Raw genomic sequence first — 18317 nt, 5'->3', positions numbered from 1 at the left:
ATTTTATCTCTGAAGCAGACGACTTCTCAAAAATTGTAGACCAGTGTAATTTGTCTGACCCATGTCATACTACTTAGAGCCTGTGAATTGAAGCTTGAATTCTGTCTCCTATACGTTTTTCTGCTTTACAGTGTTTCAGCTAGAACAAGGGCAAGCAAATTCCCCTCCAAGATCATTTTCAACCCCAAGAAAGATCCAGTTTGAATTTGGGCAAAGGTTTGGGTCCATTATTTCACAAACCCACCCCTATTAACATCTTATTCTGCATGTCTCCCCGCATCACATCTACAAAACCTCACAACAGATTTGATTCAGGTTGTGGATAGCCAGGTTCATCTAGACTCTTTACTCAATGAATTCAATTCTTTCCTGTTTTGAGGAAATTTCATGTAATGTTGTAGGTGGATTTGAAATGAACTCTGCACCCGTGGGAAGCGGAAAATGCTAAGTTTGCTCTGCTTGAGTTGCTCCCAGGGTACTGGAGATACTGGGAACATCCTGTTCCAGAACCTTCACCTCCACCAAGAGCACCCAACCCATGCATCTATTGGATGTCAAAGGCCAGTGGGAAAGACATAGGTCCATTGTTGCTAGAGACAATAATGACTCTCTTAGAGTGGGCTAGGGCTTCATCTCGGGAAACTATTGCTTGACCCTAACAGTGCAACCAAACAACACCCAATATCTAGTCTTCAGTCTTAGTGCTGAGATGAGAATGGTATGGGGGTTACACGCATCACAATGGTGAATGTTCTCTTCCTAGCTGCAGATTATGAAAGTGGTCTGAAAAAAGTGGGGGTACCTCATCATCCCCCAAAGCTGCCCATCCCCCTGGCCAGCATTTAATTCTGCCCCAACTGCCAAATCGCATCCCCTGCTAAATTCTGCTCCCACATCTATTCCACTCCTTGCAGCTCCCCCTTTAATTCTGCCTCCTAGACTCACATCTGCTCCTCCTGGGTTTCCTCATCCCTCTCTCCCAGCTTGAGTGGACTGCAGTAGGGTCCCCTTTGCTGCTTTCCAGGTTGGGTGTTGCAGGAGAGGGGCAGAGGAGACTGAGCTCTCTCTCATTCCCCTTTCCTGCCTCTCATGAGAATGGGGTCTGCTCCTGAGGGGACCAGGAGAGCACTCTGCATACTTCCTGCAGCAGCCCTGACTCGCTGTTCATCCCCAGGAGGCAAGCAAGCGGGGAAAGAATCTAGAGGGGTTTCTCCCCCCAGGCTGTACTAAACATACGCACCCTCAGCAACCCAGGTTGCTCTTTAGAGCTTTTATTTGTTGGGTCTGAGACAGCACACTTTAAACATTGGATGAAGATCAGGGCAAAGATTTTTTTTTAAATGAACAGCTGCAGTTAGTAATCCATATGTAGGCACCAAAATAAGTGGCTTGATTTTTCTAAACACAGATTTTAGCAATTAACTTTAGACATCCATTTTTGAAAATCTTGGCCCAACAGTCCATGCCAGTATTAGACCTACCTGTTCCTATTGACAACTGGTCATGAGATATTACTGACTTGCTTGCATATGTCAGCAAGAGTGAATGTATAGGTTTTGGGATAACTGTTCCTTCCTGCTGAGCATCCCCAAAGGGCATTTTTATGCCATTGTTTGTCCTCCTTAAGGACATTCTCATTTTGTCTGCCCTCTTAGCCAGCACATATAGGGCTGCTAGAAGAACTAGTGAGGAAATGTGAGCTATGGGGGCTTTCAGTATGCTAAACTTATTATTAATCTGACCTAATCCATCTGATTCACTTAATGTCTTACCATATATATATAACTACAATTGACATGGCTGACTACGGTCCAGACTGGATAAAAGATCCCGGTAGGATGGAGGGAAACTGGAAGATGGGGTGAGGATTTTAAATGCCCCACTGACATGGGTTGCATGTGGCCACCTTTTGTTACTCAGGTTCCCAGTTAAGGAGCCTAGCTAGATCCCCAGCTGTTGAGAGATGATCAGGTCAGCAGTAGCCAGTTTGAGATTTCCCCCTCAATCTGTGTCTAGCTGGGCATTTGCAAGTTGTATACAAAGATTACTAGTGTCAATACATTTTTGTTTGCTCAGCACAGAGTATTGTAGTGAATTATGCATGGAGCTGCCTCTTTAATTCATTCAGTCCATTTATTTGCAGGTGTTTTCTGTTAGGAACACATGATGCCTCTAGTGCTGGCTGCCTGTTGGTTTGGTCCTATACGCCCTAGATCACTTGGGTTCTGACAATGAGCGATTGCCTCTCTCCCTGTGTGATACCTGCAGCAGTTTCCTCCAGCAGAGGTGCTTAGGACTGGAGGCCTCTTGGTTTATAAGAGGGGGTTAACACCTCCAAGGTTGGCTCTCTCTGGTTTCACTATTCCAGTTGGTTCAAACAATCAGGACATGCTGCAAAACCCTTCTTCTATTTCCCCTGCTTTCAGGGAGGGAAGGATGTGATAAAGATACTTGTGTATCAGATGGTCTATTGTTTAGCTCTGAGTTTCAGATGCTGCTTGGTTATTTCCGTTTCTGAGAATGCTGCTGGTTTCACTGTTTGACAGTTGTGATTCGAATATATATTAGAAGTGTCTAAGTCTTTGTAAGATGGTTTTGTTATGTTTAAGTCAAAACAACCAATACTTCTTGTTGATTTTGCTAGGAAACCATCTCCTTTAATTAGCATGAGCCTGCTTTTCCTTCATAACAAAGAGTGGGACTTCCCAGTGTTAGAGATGGCACTAATACTCTTCCCTTTCTATTCATTACCTTTTTGTAAGAGACAGATGACATATTATAGAATTGAGATGGGCATTGAAAGAACAGCCTACGAATATTCACTGGCTGAATGAATTTGCTTCAGCCATCTGCATGTCCTTTATTCACTTTCCACAAACATTTGTATGATTGACTGTCACGAATGTTCACAAAAGTTTCAAAAGTGACACGCATGACAATTTGCGTTCAATGAGAGAGAAGTATCATGTGATTGATCTCACTGATCAATCAAAACTAAGCAGCTCAAACAGATACAGAGATCTCAGGCTGTGGCTACACTCAAAACTTCAAAGCGCTGCCGTGGGAGCGCTCCCGCAGCAGCGCTTTGAAGTGCGAGTGTGGTCACGGCGCCAGCGCTGGGAAAGCGCGCTCCCTGCGGTGCAGGTACTCCACCTCCACAAGGGAATCAGCTTACAGCGCTGGGAGCACGGCTCCCAGCGCTGCGGCACTGTTTACACTGGCGCTTTACAGCGCTGTAACTTGCACTCAGGGGAGTGTTTTTTCACACCCCTGAGCGAGAAAGTTGCAGCGCTGTAAAGCGCCAGTGTAGCCATAGCCTTACTGTGATCAATCCATTGTAATAACATTCACGAAACAATCCACCTAATATTGACAGTAATGGCTAAATTTTAAAAAATAAGGCGCCTCATATTTAACCTCATTCTGCAGGTAGAAGCTACATTCATACATCATTTAATATTTGTATTGTGGTAGCACCAAAAGAGATCAAGTATCAGAATCTCATTGTACTAAGCACTGTGGAGATGTGTAATAAAAAACGACAGTCTTTACCCTAGAGAGTTACAATCTAGATTATGACAACACAGGTGGATGAGAAACTATGTCAAGCAAATTACACAGAGGTCTCAAATCACTGTCTAGCCAGGTAAATAAATTAAGTTAAGATTCTTCTCTCATCCGTATTACAAAATTATTTATAAGGTAACTAAATCAAACTTTTATGTCTGAGTATTAAGAGAATTGGAGTGCTTTCTGTTTAACAATTAGACAAATAATTTGTTAATTCTTTACATCAATCAGTCTTCCATTTGCCAGATGGTTAGATAAGCAATTGGCAGAACAGATGCCAATGACTTCAGCCTATGCCTGTATTAGCTTCTTACATCTAAGCATTCATTATATGACAGTGGATGGCCAGTTCCGACCTATCAGGTGGACAGCCATTTGAAACTAGAAATTGATTCAAATGAAAACATAAGGACATAATGTCAATACTGGGTCAGACCAATGGTTCATCTAGCCCAGTATCCTGTCTTCCAACAGTGGCCAATGCCAGGTGCTTCAGAAGGAATGAACAGAACAGGGCAATTATTGAGTGATCAATCCCGTTAATCCAGTCCCAGCGTCTGGCAGTCAGAGGCTTGGTTAAATAGCTATCTAGCTCTTCAACCTTTGCACTACCCTGTGCATCTTATGGTATTTTCTAAATTAATCTATGCACTAAGCCCATGATGTTTTGTTTTTTCCAAGAATCTGTTCCTTGAACTATCAACATTATTTACATAAATGCATAATGTACCTTTCATAGCAAGCAGTCTGTGAACCAATGGACAAACGATTCCATCATTCCACAGGGAAGAAGTTCAACTCTCTCCCCCAAACTATTAACTTATCCACATCACAGGGACATTGAGACTTCCATAAAAGCCATAAAAAATATCAAGTTGAAGAGTGCTAGAGATGTGCAGAATATTACTAGAAACAGGTTATCAAAGCCACTTTAGCCAAAAAAGCTCACACATCTTAAATTCCTGGTTTTATTATGGTTCCCAACTCATTGATTTTACTCTGGGACAATGTGCTGTGACTCCCTAATGAGACTCAAAAAGGGCAATTAAGCAGACACATGGCCGAAACATCTGGCTGGACTCTAATTCTTCAAGCACCTGACGTTAAAATACCTTGCTTGCCCCTCACCTCAGGAGTTGTGGGCATGGTCACTGAATTTCTCCCTTTGCCCTTTTAGCAATTTCTCCCAGGCTAAAAAACTGCTGCCTTTAATCTATTCCCAAAATGTAACGTGTCTCTGTTGTCTGACTAGTTTAACGGCTCAGGCACTTTTGGAAGTCAGCCGTTGTAAAATAGACCCATCTCACACATTTTGTTCCTGGAGATTCACTTGTTTCTGGAGGACTCGCACTAACTTTTCCTGGGTAGCCAGCTGCCAGTGAAATTCTCTTTCACTGGTTGCATTTACCATTAGCAGAATGTTTGGGACATAATACCTAACAGATCCTCAGGAGGACTGGATAAAATAGAATTCATTCTTAGGATCACTTGGCAGTAACTGTTAAGTTTTTTTTAATACTTTGGTGTGTGGTATGTGTCTGGGACCCAATTCTCTGTTGCCCTACACTCTGTATACCAGAGTAAAATGGGTGTAAAACACGTCAGAATGGTAGTATCCTACAACCACCCTGCACTTGTGTAAATGACTACACAAGGTGGAGGGCAACAGAAAATGAAGCACCTAATTTTTTCCAAGTTTTTTCTATTGTTTCTACATTAGAAATCTAAGGCCTTGTTTATCCTTGCAGGACTATAGTGGATTTAAGACCGCATAAGACCTGAAATCTGAGCAAGGGAGAGGGAAAGTGGATTTGTAGACAATGTTTTGCTAAATAAATAAATGGATGTTTTGTTATGATTTTGATGTTTTGTTATTTAAGCTCCTGCCACTTAGGAAAATATTCTCTTTTATAAAGATTCTAAACACCTCCACCCCCTTCACCTGAGGCTCAGAAAACTTCCACTCCAGTTCACTACTCTTCCAAGGAGTCATCCAGCTAAAAGGTTTGTCTGAAGTTTGTTTTCCTATGTCTGCATCCTTTAGGTGCCAAACAAGAAAAAATCATTTTCTCCTATGTGCTGCCCATTTGATACAGCAAAACAAGATGTCATTCACAGTTGAGGGCATGTGTGGGATCAAAGCATTAATGAACGTAACAGCATTGCTAACTCACAGTATTATGAATCTAATGATATTTGGGTATGGTCTTGTAGCCCTGGTAATTCTATGAGAATCTCTGCTTTCCTTTAAGCAAAGTAAATCTCTAGCTCCCATGGTTACAATGAAAAGCTTGAAAACATGACTTCAGTGCTCCCTAAAGGCTCAAAAAAATCAGCAGGCCAATACCCCCTCTTGTCAACACATACACTTTTTTTTTTTTAAAGTCATGTTTTTATAGCCAGTTTCATTATTTATTTTGGGCCAGACTCATGATTTTTTCAGTGCTTTGAATTGGCAATTCTGCATAAACACAGGGATCTAATTGTATAATTAAAACTATTCTTTGGAATTAAATTGTTCCCCATTCCGATCCTAAAAGTACGTCAAGTGAATACTCCAGTTAGCCCCTCCTGAAGTAGGGTATCAAAATGATTAACAGAAATTAGTCTATGAAACTGTCATATGTGAACAATTCCTTATCTCAATGGACCATAATAATTTTAAAAAAGCTTTGCAAGAGAAATAGTTATTGGAGATACTTAAATACTAAAATATCCAAATATAGTGAATTGGGGAGGAAAAACTAAAATAGTACAGATGGAACATTTCATGAAATTAAACCTTAATTGGTTTTGAAATATTTAGCAAAAGTAGATTTACACTGTTTTCATTACGTAAGTTAATTTCCTTTTCTCTGAGGGATACAGCAAGAAGTTTGAAGTTAGAAAAGTCAAGATAAGTGCATAATATAAATACCAGCTACCCTCCCCCTTTGCCAGAGATCAAAGACCATATACATTAGACATACTGTGGTATCTTGGAGGGTAAAAACTAAATAAAATACATACATATACCACCTTCATGTAGCAACTAGCAGATGCATAATTTTGTAGATTCAACAGAAGGAATATTTTTTAAAGAAAACAATTCTTGGGCAAGTTTTTTTTATTTTGAGTAACCTAAAATTATTAAAATTCTTCCTGTGAAGTATTACTATCAGTAGTGGTAGCTGAAATAAACATGCATATAAATTCCCAGCTAATGAAATCCCTGAAGTGTACATATATTCTGTAACACAAGTGTAAATTAGCTGAAAATAGCCACAGTAAATAGTTTACCACAGGGTAAAACAAATGATATCTTTGTGGCTTCACGATCTCTGAACATCTTTATGATGAATAAGGAACAGCTGGAATATCTATCTATCTATCTCAATGTGCTTCCATTGCAGACTCAGCTGCTGTGAAAATAAACCCAAGGGAAAAAGCCAAAGGGTAAAGATTTTTTTTTCTAGTATAGGTCCAAACATGTAGAATAGTTTGAGGTAGGCCTGCAGTTATTTGTATCTCACATGGCTTTATTGCTCCAATCTTTTTAGAATGCAGGTGCGAAAATGGAACTATGTCATGAACTTTTTTTAAGAATTGAATCTGTACTCAGTATTTACCAATGGAAATGACTTTGCAGACTTCTTCAGTACTACCTTTTGCAATTGTAGCAAAAATATTTCTTTGGCAGATATTTACAAATTATTCAAGCTCCTAATGCTACTTGGCAAAACAGTACCGAGTAGTGAGTTTTCAGACCTGACAGTTCATCTTCTGATGGGAAAGTTATTTTGAAACAAACCAATTACAGACTCAGCAAAAAATATTGTTAATTCTTTATTAGTGTAATATTTTTTCAGCTTTTCTGTTGGACAGAGCATAATGCAAACTCCAAATAAAAATTTAGAGTCCTTTGCCGTTCAGTAAAAATGACCATGACATTCTGATTCATGTTCGTTCTTTGTTAGCCAAAAGGAGGGGAGGGGAATATCATTAGAACAATTAGGCACACAGTTGACACTTACTGTACAATGATATGCACAAGTCATTTATTACAGCTATATTCATAAGATGTGCTCTTTAGATTTTCCCTTGTGCTATACGAGCCATGCTCAGTTGAGCAAAGATCACTGATAACAAGAGAGATTACAAGGAGTGTCAAACAAGACTTTTAAAACAAGTCCTTAAATAAACGGATGCAACCACAATAGAATGTAAGTTGTTGGGTTAAGGAGACAACTTAACCTAGACCTCGGAACATTAAAAATGCATTTATTTTACAATTATTCAAATACACATGCGTTAAATGAAAATATTGCACAAAATTAAAATTTAGATTGTGGAATTTATTTATTTTTACTTCTTAAAAAATTTGGTACACATTCTGGTAGCATTAAAGTTAACTGTTTTGTTCTAGCAAACACCAGCAACACAAGCTTAAGATGAACCAAATGAAATGTTCAACTGTTCATTTTCTCTTAAAAATAATTAAGGCTAAAATAAGTGCATTTGTTGGACAATGGCACAATTATTTTCAGCGGCTAGTAGCAGCACGCAAATGCTAGGAGATAGCCAGTTAAGTGCTGTATTTTAACATTCAATTTTGGGGCATTTACAGGGTAATATATAACACAGATTGGCAGGGTTGATTATTTTAAATGGTCAACATGTAAACCATTTAAACAACACACAAATATTGATAAAAATTATTTATCTTTGATGGTTCCTGCCTACAGTTAAGAACCACATTCTGAAATAAAATAGTAGAAGACCAAAGCCTTTTATATATATATATATATATGTATATGTATATGCAGTAAATGCATTAAGTGTAATAACTTTATTAAACCTGGTACATAATGTACAATTCGTGTTCCTGCAGATGTATGTACCAAGTAATTGTAAAATCTCCTACAATATGAGCATGACCATTGTTCTTCCAGAAGTCTAGCCTGGGTGCCAGTAGAGAAGAGGCACCACAAGTTTCACAGACTACCATATTATCTTTCTGATGTCAAAGTACTGCATGTAATTATTAAGTGATTTACAAATGTAACTCAAAAATAGAATTTGGTATGGTTATACAATTATTTTTTAGGTCTCTTTTCTAGTCTGTATTTCCATACATCACCTTCCAATAGCTGATGTATTGTGTGGACCACCAAACACAAAGCCTGCATGATATCTTGTCCTTTAGATTTCAAGTATGCTGATACATACTGACATAGGGATAAGATTTAGACTGACATGTAAGCAACAGGAATTTCAACCATGGCCATATCTATTACCTTATATAAAAATGTGAGGAAAAATGGTTAATTCCAACAGCACTTAATTACTATGTTTCTTTAGAACCTGGTGAAATATACATAGATGGGGCTATGGGGAAGGAATCTTCCACATGTGCTGTCTTTGCCTTCCTGGAAATCATAAGGGAAAGGACTTAATTTACAGTATGTAGATCTGCAAAAAAGAAAAACAAGTGCACTTGAGCACATGTATACCATATGACAAATGTCAGTGATACCCACTACAAGAGAAATATGATGAAAAAAATATCTGATTGGAATCTAAGAGAAAAAAGAAAATCAGTATGGAAACTTGGTCTCTTGATTCCAGATCCAACCCTTGAGGGCCTGTTTGGTTCCTCCCCTCAGAATGCTCCCATAAAAGTTCCCTTCTCCATCCCTCAGACAACGGAACCATCTTTTGTTCTCATCTGGGCGTGGATTGCTACCTGAGAACCTTGGTTCAGTGATCCATTAAATATCCTATTTAAAAGATTAGTATTTAGAAAATATTTTTTTAACATTTAAAAAAAATGGAAAATAGACAATGGAGTGTGTATGGTTCCCATCCTTTGCCCTAGATGGTGGAGCTCAAGACAGAAGGGGAGTCCAAACAGGAGGATGCAAACTCTGCCATATACTAAGGCCAAATAAGTGTAATTAATCTTTATTCTTGATCAGACACTAATTTTTATGGAAGTAAATGGATAGACTTGGGGCCTTTGTGTAGAATAGGTTTATTTATTAAAATTTTACATTATGCAAAAAATAAAAAAGATTGTTATTTAAAAAAATATTGTAGTTGTGTTTCCTTTTTCTATTTTCATATATACATTGTGATGCATTCAGGAATTTCCAAATGTTTGCACATGACTGTTTAATGAAGTCTAGAGGAATCTTGTGTAAGTCAGGCACCAAGAAATTCTAGCAACTTTTCATGTGAGGGGTACATAGCTATCCTAGGGCTATTTTAAATGAAGTACAGTGGGCTTTTAAAACAATTCTGAGTTTTACTGGGAAAAGTAGTGTGTAACTTGCTTTTTTCACTGCACATTTCTACTCTTAGTGTGGTGTTTATCTTGCTTGGAGCATGTATCCCATCCTTCTGTCACTGCCAACCTACTTGAGATATGCTTCAAAGATGATACCAATTGCACAATTTCAATAAAAATTGTATGCACCTTTTCCATTTAAACTGCATGCAAACTGTATGCCATGTGCCATAAGAACAGAAGAGGGCCCTTAAAGTTACAAATTCATCAGAATAAAGGGTCTATTATTTTCTACTGCACCTCTGCCTTGCACCACTGAATAACAAAACCAACCAAGATACAATGTTAGTTTATTTTTTCAAAATAAACGAAGGTGAAGTTAATTGAGGTGTAAAAGCCATGTTAGCTCAACCTCTACTTAGTGAATGTACTTTTGGGGACATACTGTAACTTTTTTTTCCAGAACCAGCTGTTCCAAAGACTTCTATTCCTGTTAGCTGAGCCTTTACATGAATGTTGATCAACACCCAAAATGCCTCAACAATCATAATGCAAAACAAACCTCCCCTGATTCTCACACATTGCACAATCTCCCAGTGGTAAACTAGCCAAATCCCTCATTGTCACTGTAGTTGTGCTTTGCTTAGCCCTCAGCAAGTATAGCCTGGCACTTTTCATTGCTTGCAATCACCGATTCAGTCAGGAATGGAAAAAACTGATACTCCTTACATAACTGGCCAATATTCTTCTCAATGTTGCATGAAGATGCACCAAATCATTTGACACACAAATCCCTTTGTGGTAGTGGTTGCAATATAAGTGAGGATGAAAAGATCCACAGGTCTGATGGATGTATTAATAATCTAATGTGTGACACTAAAAGACTGGTGCAAAAACAACAGCATGTGAGTTTTAAGCCCCAGAGAATATGCCTTTGCCACTAGTCCTGGACAAACAAACACCAGCTTAATAGTTTGGAGTGTCACCTTTTCTGTAAGGAAGGCGCTTGAGTAGATTGTAGTCTCTGCTTGTATCTCTGCATCTGCTCTGACCGTGAATGCAGTTTGCTGAAGAGCTCATGGAATTTATATTGTGGAAATAAGGTTTCCAGGAAGCCCTCCAGAAAGACATATACCATTCTCTTATTTAGTTGAGTGTGCTGAAACATTTCAAAGACCCGAAGAATGCCTTTCCGTGTTGTCTCAGCACCTATGATGTGCTTCAGTTCATCTACACAAATGACAAGAGTTATAAAGTAGTTTTATACATATTTTAAGTACATATAGGTTAACTAATAGGAAAGGTAGAACTCCTTGTAAATCAACCATTGCAATATTCAGACAGAATTTTATAGAAAAGGTTTTAAAAGGAATGCAGCTTGGAGGCAAGAAAAATTAGAACTAGAATAAAACAGCACCATAAAGAAAAAAGTTGTTTCATTACAGTAGTACAGATCGCTGAATATGACGTGCAATTTTATTTACTGGTCATACGTATGCAAAACAATGTTATACATTTTACTGTCCCTTGGTATCTACATGCAGCATGCACGTCCAAGACTTTAAAATTAAATCTTTAGTTTAAGTTAATACTGAACTAGTTCTAAGAGAAATCTCAAGCTGTCAGACTAAACCAAAAATATTCAATCTTATGATAATCAGTTAAAAATATGGGTTTAAATCACAGGTGGGCAAACTACGGCCCGTGGGCAAAATCCTGCCTGAGGGGCCGTCCTGCCTGGCCCCTTTCCTGCTGTCCCCCCACCCCCGCCACCTCATCCAGCCGCGCCGCCAGTGCTCTGGCCCGCCGCTCCTGCTGGGCAGAGCAGCAGCGTGGCTGGCTCTAGCATGGTAAGGGGGCGAGGAGTCCCGGGGGGCAGTCAGGGGACAGGGAGTGGTTGGATGGGGCCAAGGTTCGGGGGGAGAGGTCAGGGGACGGGGAAGGGAGTTGGATAGGCGTGGGAGTCCCAGGGGGCCTGTAGGGGTGGGAGTGTGGATAGGGGTCGGGGCAGTCAGGGAGCAGGGGGGGTGGCTGGGGGGCAGTTATGGGCGGAGGGTCCCGGGAGGGGACAAGGAGCTGGGGGGGTTGGATGGGTCAGGGGTTCTGAGGGGGGCAGTTAGGGGGCGGGATGTGGGAGGGGGCGGACAGGGGGTGGGGGCCAGGCTGTTTGGGGAGGCATAGACCTCCCTACCCGGCCCTCCATACAGTTTTGAAACCCTGATGTGGCCCTCGGGCCAAAAAGTTTGCCCACCCCCGGTTTAAACAGACATTTAATTACTCCATGGATATTAATTTCAGTACTTTAGCTTCTTTCACTCTTAAATAAAGATTGGGACCCCCCTACTTCAACTTTAGTAACAATATAAAATCCAATAATGTGCAATACTAGTAAAAATATTAAAATATTCAAAGCTTACTCACCTGGCATTATCTCCAGTAGTTTAGTTTTCCCTGCCACTCTCGTTCGCATTCTAATATCTTTGTCTCTGCGTGGAACAGTTTCTGCTAAAATGCCATTGGGCCAAAAGGCATCTCTGTAACAAATACAAAAACAAGCCTATCAAAACAAATTCTTTTAAAAAAAAATCAAATTTTTAAACCCTGTGAGCTATCTCATAGCATAATGTGAACAAACTGAAGGCATTCAGAGATTACGTTGACATCCAAAAATCTTTAATACTCAAAATGCTTCTGTTAATCACTTGAGGTGTATTTCAGAACTGATAGAATAAGAAAATAAGAATTTCTTACTTGTCAATTCTGTTTTTTTTTTAAAAGGAACATAACTCAGCAATGTTACTAACAGTTGCATACTACTCTCTATGTACTCCAGTATGGGAATCTGTTGCTTGAGCCTCTTGGGGAAATTTACACACCCACACCCTTCCTGCCAAAAACATCCAAATACACCTGAATTTATTAGCAATATGTAACTTGTCTACAAATCACTTTATATCAATAAGTCTCTCTCTCTTTTAATAACTACTTAGGCTCAAATTTTTTGGTAGTAAAACTCAAGATGACGACTTGCTTTGGAATGTTTGATCTGTGTGACAACAGTGCTGCTTGCATTTTTGACTTTTAAAAAGGATCCAAACATTGGGCTTCTTTTTATTTCTATTTACAATTAGAGGACATATAGACTCTCAGTATTCTTAATTGGACAATTCAAGGAGAGAAAGGAGGAAAATTTAGACAATCCTGCTATCCTATCAATGAAAACTGTTAAAATTTTGTCTATTAATAACTTTTTAGTTTCAAACATGTACATTATCTAAGGGAATGTATGGACTGAAAGTTCCAGTCTCTGTAATTGTCTGTCTTGCTAGCCAATCTGCCTTTACTCTATCTAGTCTATCTGCAGTTGCTCTGTTGGATAAATGACAAACGCTGAAGTTACTTATTTGGAACTACTGTTTTGGAAAAGTATTCAATAGAGCCTCACAGTTGGGCCCATGCCATATATTAATGACTAGAGTCAGAACAATGTAAAACCCACATTTTGAGCTCTTACATTGCTGGGAAAGCAGTTTCAATTTGATACATAACTGCACTCATCCACATAAAACATGGATCACAGTCTGGAGATCTATTCTACCTTTGGAGAAACTATGAAATTCACTCAGTAATTCCAGTGAGAGATGAAACCTCTGCAATATCCTCACATATAGTCTTGTCCATATCTATACAGACTGGAAGAGAGTGTCCAGAAGACTAATGTCACAAACCCTTTGTTATGGGGTCTGCTAGTACTATCCTTTGCATCTTTAGGTATTTCTCTCTTCAGATGAAAATACCTGTCAGATATCCGTCTTCTTTGCTAAACAGGCAATCTTGTGAACCATGTTTCTCAAGAGCTCATCCTACATATCTTATGACTATTTTAGCACGTTCTTGAGGCTTCTACAAGGACAACATTCTAAAAGTGATGTAGTACAAATAGATTCCTTTAGCTCATACTTTTTAAAAAATCTGATGATTACTCGATGGGCTGAAAGTTCCAAAAGAAAGTTCAAGTGTTATGAATGTATAGACCAGGGGTAGCAACCTATGGCATGCGTGCCAAAGGTGGCACGCGAGCTGATTTTCAGTGGCACTCACACTGCCTGGGTCCTGGCCACTGGTCCGTGAGGCGCTGCTTTTAATTTTAAATGAAGCTTCTTAAACATTTTAAAAACCTTGTTTACTTTACATACAACAATAGTTTAGTTATATATTATAGACTTATAGAAAGAGACCTTCTAAAAACATTAAAATGTATTACTGGCACGCGAAACCTTAAATTAGAGTGAATAAATGAAGACTCGGCACACCACTTCTGAAAGGTTGCAGACCCCAGGTATAGACAAATATTAGTAATAACCTGTGGCAAGGTTTTAACTACAGTAATTGTTGCTGCTCCTGCTATAACATATTATACACTTGCATGAAAAAAAACAAGCCACTTCACCCATCATTAGAGTGAAACTTAACTACTGTTTAAAAGTATACAACAATTTTGCAACCGTTTAGAACAGGTACTGAATAACTTACCCCTTTCCAAAAAAGAAAAATTTAAAAAGAGAGACTAGCCACAGAATATTCTCTGTTCAAGTAATGAATAATTTATATATCATAAAATCTTTACAAAGCAGGATATAACCTACCTATCTGAATCTTGTATAGAGACAGAATTTCTGGTGTGAAGTGGACTTACTGTCTCTGACAGCTTAAACTGATTCCATTGCTGAGGTAGGACGACAATCATTAAATATCAGTTGGCCTATACGGGTATCAGTTTATATATTTTTTCAATAAAAAAGGTATACATAAAACACACCTGAAGCGTTTCACTCCATCTGCTACTTGCTCAGGAGACGTCATCGAGTCAACATGATCAACTATTTTTCTAAATTCAAAGTGAGACGGATCAGTGATCTCTCTCATTTTACTTTTCAAAGGGCATCAGGAAGCAGAGTTCTTTAAGTAAAGAGTGCTTTAAAGTAGTTAAAACTTCAAACAATATTCAAGAAAAACAAAAAAGTGCATCATCTCTCCTTTTCACCATTCCACAGATAGATTATATCAAGTTATCACACCAGAAAGCCGTGTGTTCATTCTCGATCTCACTTAAGGTTTAAATTCACCCATTTTCCTTCCTCATTTTGAATACTTCTAAAGTTAAATATGTTTACCCCAACAGAAGTAGGAAAGAAAAAGGATGAAGAAGGGTGGAGACCAGAAGAAGCCTACAACCCAGATTGCCATTAGGTAATTTACCCTCTTTCCCATCCTACAAACAGAACATTAGATCATTACATCATATCGATGCAGAAAGGAGAGCAATTAAAGAATTTTCAATTTTCAGCCACTCGATATTATACCTTTGTTTGCTAGACTGAAGAGACCATTATCAAATTTCTGTTTCCAATAGGTATGTATGGATTGCAATCAAGTCACCCCCTAGACTCAAGGAGCTCAATCTATTTATCTTATCAAGAGAAGGCTATCTATATTAAGGCATGTTTTCTAATCCTTTAATCATTGCCGTGGCTTTTCTCTGAATCCTCTCAAACTTATCAACATCCTTCTTGAATTATGGACACCACAATGGGACACACTATTCCAGCAGTGCCAAATACAGAGGATAAAACCTCTCTACTCCTACTCAAAATTCCTCTGTTTAGGTATCCAAGGATAACATTAGTCCAATTGGCCACAGCATCTGACTGGGAGCTCATGTTCAGCAGACTATCCACCATAACCCCAAAATCTTCTTCAGAGTCACTGCTTCCCAAGATAGAGTCCCCATTATGCAAGCATGGCCTACATTCTTTGTTCCTAGATGTTTACATTTACACACATTGTTTGCTTGTGCCCAGTTTACAAAACATCCAGATAGCTCTATATCAGCGACCTATTATCTTCATTACCACCACTTCCCCCAATTTTTGTGTCATCTGCAAACTACCAGTGATGATTTTCCATTTTCTTCCAGATCACTGATAAAAAATGTTAAATAGCATATGACCAAGAACCACACCCATTCAATGATCATTCACATTTACAATTACACTTTGAGACCTTTCAATTAGCCAGCTTTAAGCTACCAGTAACTTAATTTGTGTTATATTAATTTTGTATTGTTCTAGTTTAATCAAAATGTTGTGAAGTACCAAGTCAAATGCTTTACAGAAGTCTATTCCATCAGCCAAACTAGTAATCTCACCAAAAAATGATATCAAGTTAGTTTGACAAGTTCTATTGTCCATAAACCCATGTTGATTTGCATTAATTATATTACCCTCCTTTAATTTTTTATTTATCAAATCCCATATCAGGTGCTTCATTATCTTGTCTGGGATAGATGTCAGACTGACAGGCCCAGAAATACCTAGATCATCCCGTTTACCCTTTTTAAAATAATGCCACATTAGCTTTTTTACAGTCTTCTGTAATGTCATGTTCCAAGACTTACTAAAAATCAACATTAACCATCCAGAAAGCTCTTCAGCAAGCTCTTTAAATACTCTTGGATGCAAGTTCCCTGCACCTCCTTATTTATTAAAAAGTGTCTAATTTAGTAGCTGCTGTTTAACATCCTCCTAAGATACCAATGGAATAGAAAGTGTGTTATCATACAGTATGACTTCATCTGGCTTGTTTCCAGAACAAAAATATGTATTGAACAATTCTGACTCTTCTCCACTAGTAATAATTCTCCCATTTCCATCTAGTAATTGACCCATACCATTGTTAGAATTTTTTTGTTCCTAATATACTTAAACTCCTTATCATCCTTAACTCTGGTAGCCATAGATATCTCCTTGTATCCTTTTGCTTACTTTATCAATTTTCTACAATTCCTAGTTTCTGATTTATTTTCATTACTATCAACTTCCCCTTTCTTCCATTTGTTATATATTCTTTTTAATGTTTTATAGATGCCTTCCATTCCCTTCTAAACCTGGTTCATTTTAACCAATACAGCCTTCTTTTTCGATTGTAGGACTGTGGCTTTTAAAGTGTTCTTAAACATTTCCCAATCATCAATTAAATTTTTCTGATTAAATTCCTCTTCCTCAATTGATTTGGCTTAATTGTTTTCAGCTTTGCGAAATTGACCCCTTTAAAGCAGTGGTTCTCAACCAGGCATCCGGCGCCCCCTGCAGGGCTGTGAGCAGGTTTCAGGGGGGCCGCCAAGCAGGGCCAGTATTAGACTCACTAGGGCCCAGGGCAGAAAGCTGAAGCCCTGTCGCATGGGGGTGGAGCTGAAGCCTGATCAATATAGCTTCACAGGGGCCATTGTGGCATAGGGCCCAGGCAATTGCCCAGTTTGCTACCCCCTAATGCCCGCCCTGGCTTTTATATGCAGAAAAACGGTTGTTGTGACACAGGTAGGCCGTGGAGTTTTTGTAGCATGTTGGGGGCAGCTTCCCGCCCCCCATATTATAGGCAGGACACGGAAACAAGTAATACCAGTTTTAATAGAGTGCCACTCCTCTTTCCCTTTTGCCCACTCAATCCTTTTTAATTAGATTATAGTGATTGATTTTAACATTCCAGTCATGTGAATCATCTTACCTGGTTTCAATAATACCAACTACATTTAATTTATGCTCACAAATGAGCAACTTCTGTTCCTCTTTTTTGCTATCCAGGCTCCTAGTACTGGTGCCCAAGCAATTAAAAATTCTCTTTTCTTCATGTTCTTTGATTCCTTAATTAATTTTGTTCTCAGCATCTCGATTTTTTAATGAGTGTTCATATTTCCCCCTTTCTTCTTCTTTACCACACTTCTGAGTTCACTGAAGTCATCTTATCTGCGAGATATCCTGTGACGCAGTATCAATAATGCTGATATGAACCATCAGTAATGGACCCTTGCTGGTCGACTTCAAAAGCCTATCCTATCTTAACTCCAGGAATGCAGCAAACCATCCTATAGTCCACCTCTGCCTTGCAGAATGTGCTTCCAATTCTTCTGAGTACTGAATCCCCAACAAGGATCATTTGTTTTGCTTAGACGGTTGGTGATCTCTGTGCGCAAGCTTAATTTTCTTACAGATTTGCATCCATGTCCCCCCTATCTCTCTCCGTTTCCTTGGATCAGCAGGATTTTGAGAGCTATATTGCACAGTTTCTACACTGAGCTGGCCACTATGGAATTGGAGAGAGGCAAAATCAGAGAGGAGGTTTGGCAGTTTATAACCACCAGAGGCAAGAGGTCAAGATGGCATGCTATACAGCTGGAGACAGATGAGATGGCAGGCTGTGGCCACCAGAGAGAAGAGAATCAGGAGGAATTCCACACAGCTAGAAGGTTCCAACTGATTCTAGCTGCGTGAAATTCCTCCTGATCCTCTTCTCTCTGGTGGCCACAGCCTGCCATCCTCATCTGTCTGCAGTTGCGTAGAATGCCACCTTGACCCCTTGCTTCTGGTGGTTATGACCTGCCCAACCTTGTACCTGGGAGTTAACTTATCAGCTTCTCTGATTC

General features: G+C 39.1%; 1 protein-coding gene across 5 annotated transcripts in view; it reads right to left on the bottom strand.

The window, feature by feature from the left end:
- Positions 1 to 7382: 7382 nt before the first annotated feature.
- Positions 7383 to 18317, bottom strand: part of SNX13 (sorting nexin 13) — a 153417-nt gene continuing 142482 nt past the window's right edge. For 3 of the 5 annotated variants that reach the window (XM_024219713.3, XM_024219717.3, XM_024219715.3), the window contains 4 exons: positions 14658 to 14726; positions 12260 to 12372; positions 10825 to 11068; positions 7383 to 9021 (listed from right to left, as the gene is read on the bottom strand). In XM_024219713.3, the coding sequence (XP_024075481.2) occupies positions 8907 to 9021; positions 10825 to 11068; positions 12260 to 12372; positions 14658 to 14726 (541 nt within the window). In that variant the 3' untranslated portion in view covers positions 7383 to 8906. Of the gene's footprint in view, positions 9022 to 10171; positions 11069 to 12259; positions 12373 to 14657; positions 14727 to 18317 lie in introns of those variants that run through there. The other 2 variants (XM_024219716.3, XM_024219718.2) reach the window with 1 other exon arrangement.

The sequence above is a fragment of the Terrapene carolina genome, unplaced genomic scaffold (genome assembly GCF_002925995.2).
Source record: "Terrapene carolina triunguis isolate 2854851 unplaced genomic scaffold, T_m_triunguis-2.0 Scaffold84, whole genome shotgun sequence".
Lineage (NCBI taxonomy): Eukaryota > Metazoa > Chordata > Testudines > Emydidae > Terrapene > Terrapene triunguis.
The sequence above is the reverse complement of the archived record's forward strand: the minus strand, read 5'-3'. Positions and strand labels throughout refer to the sequence as shown.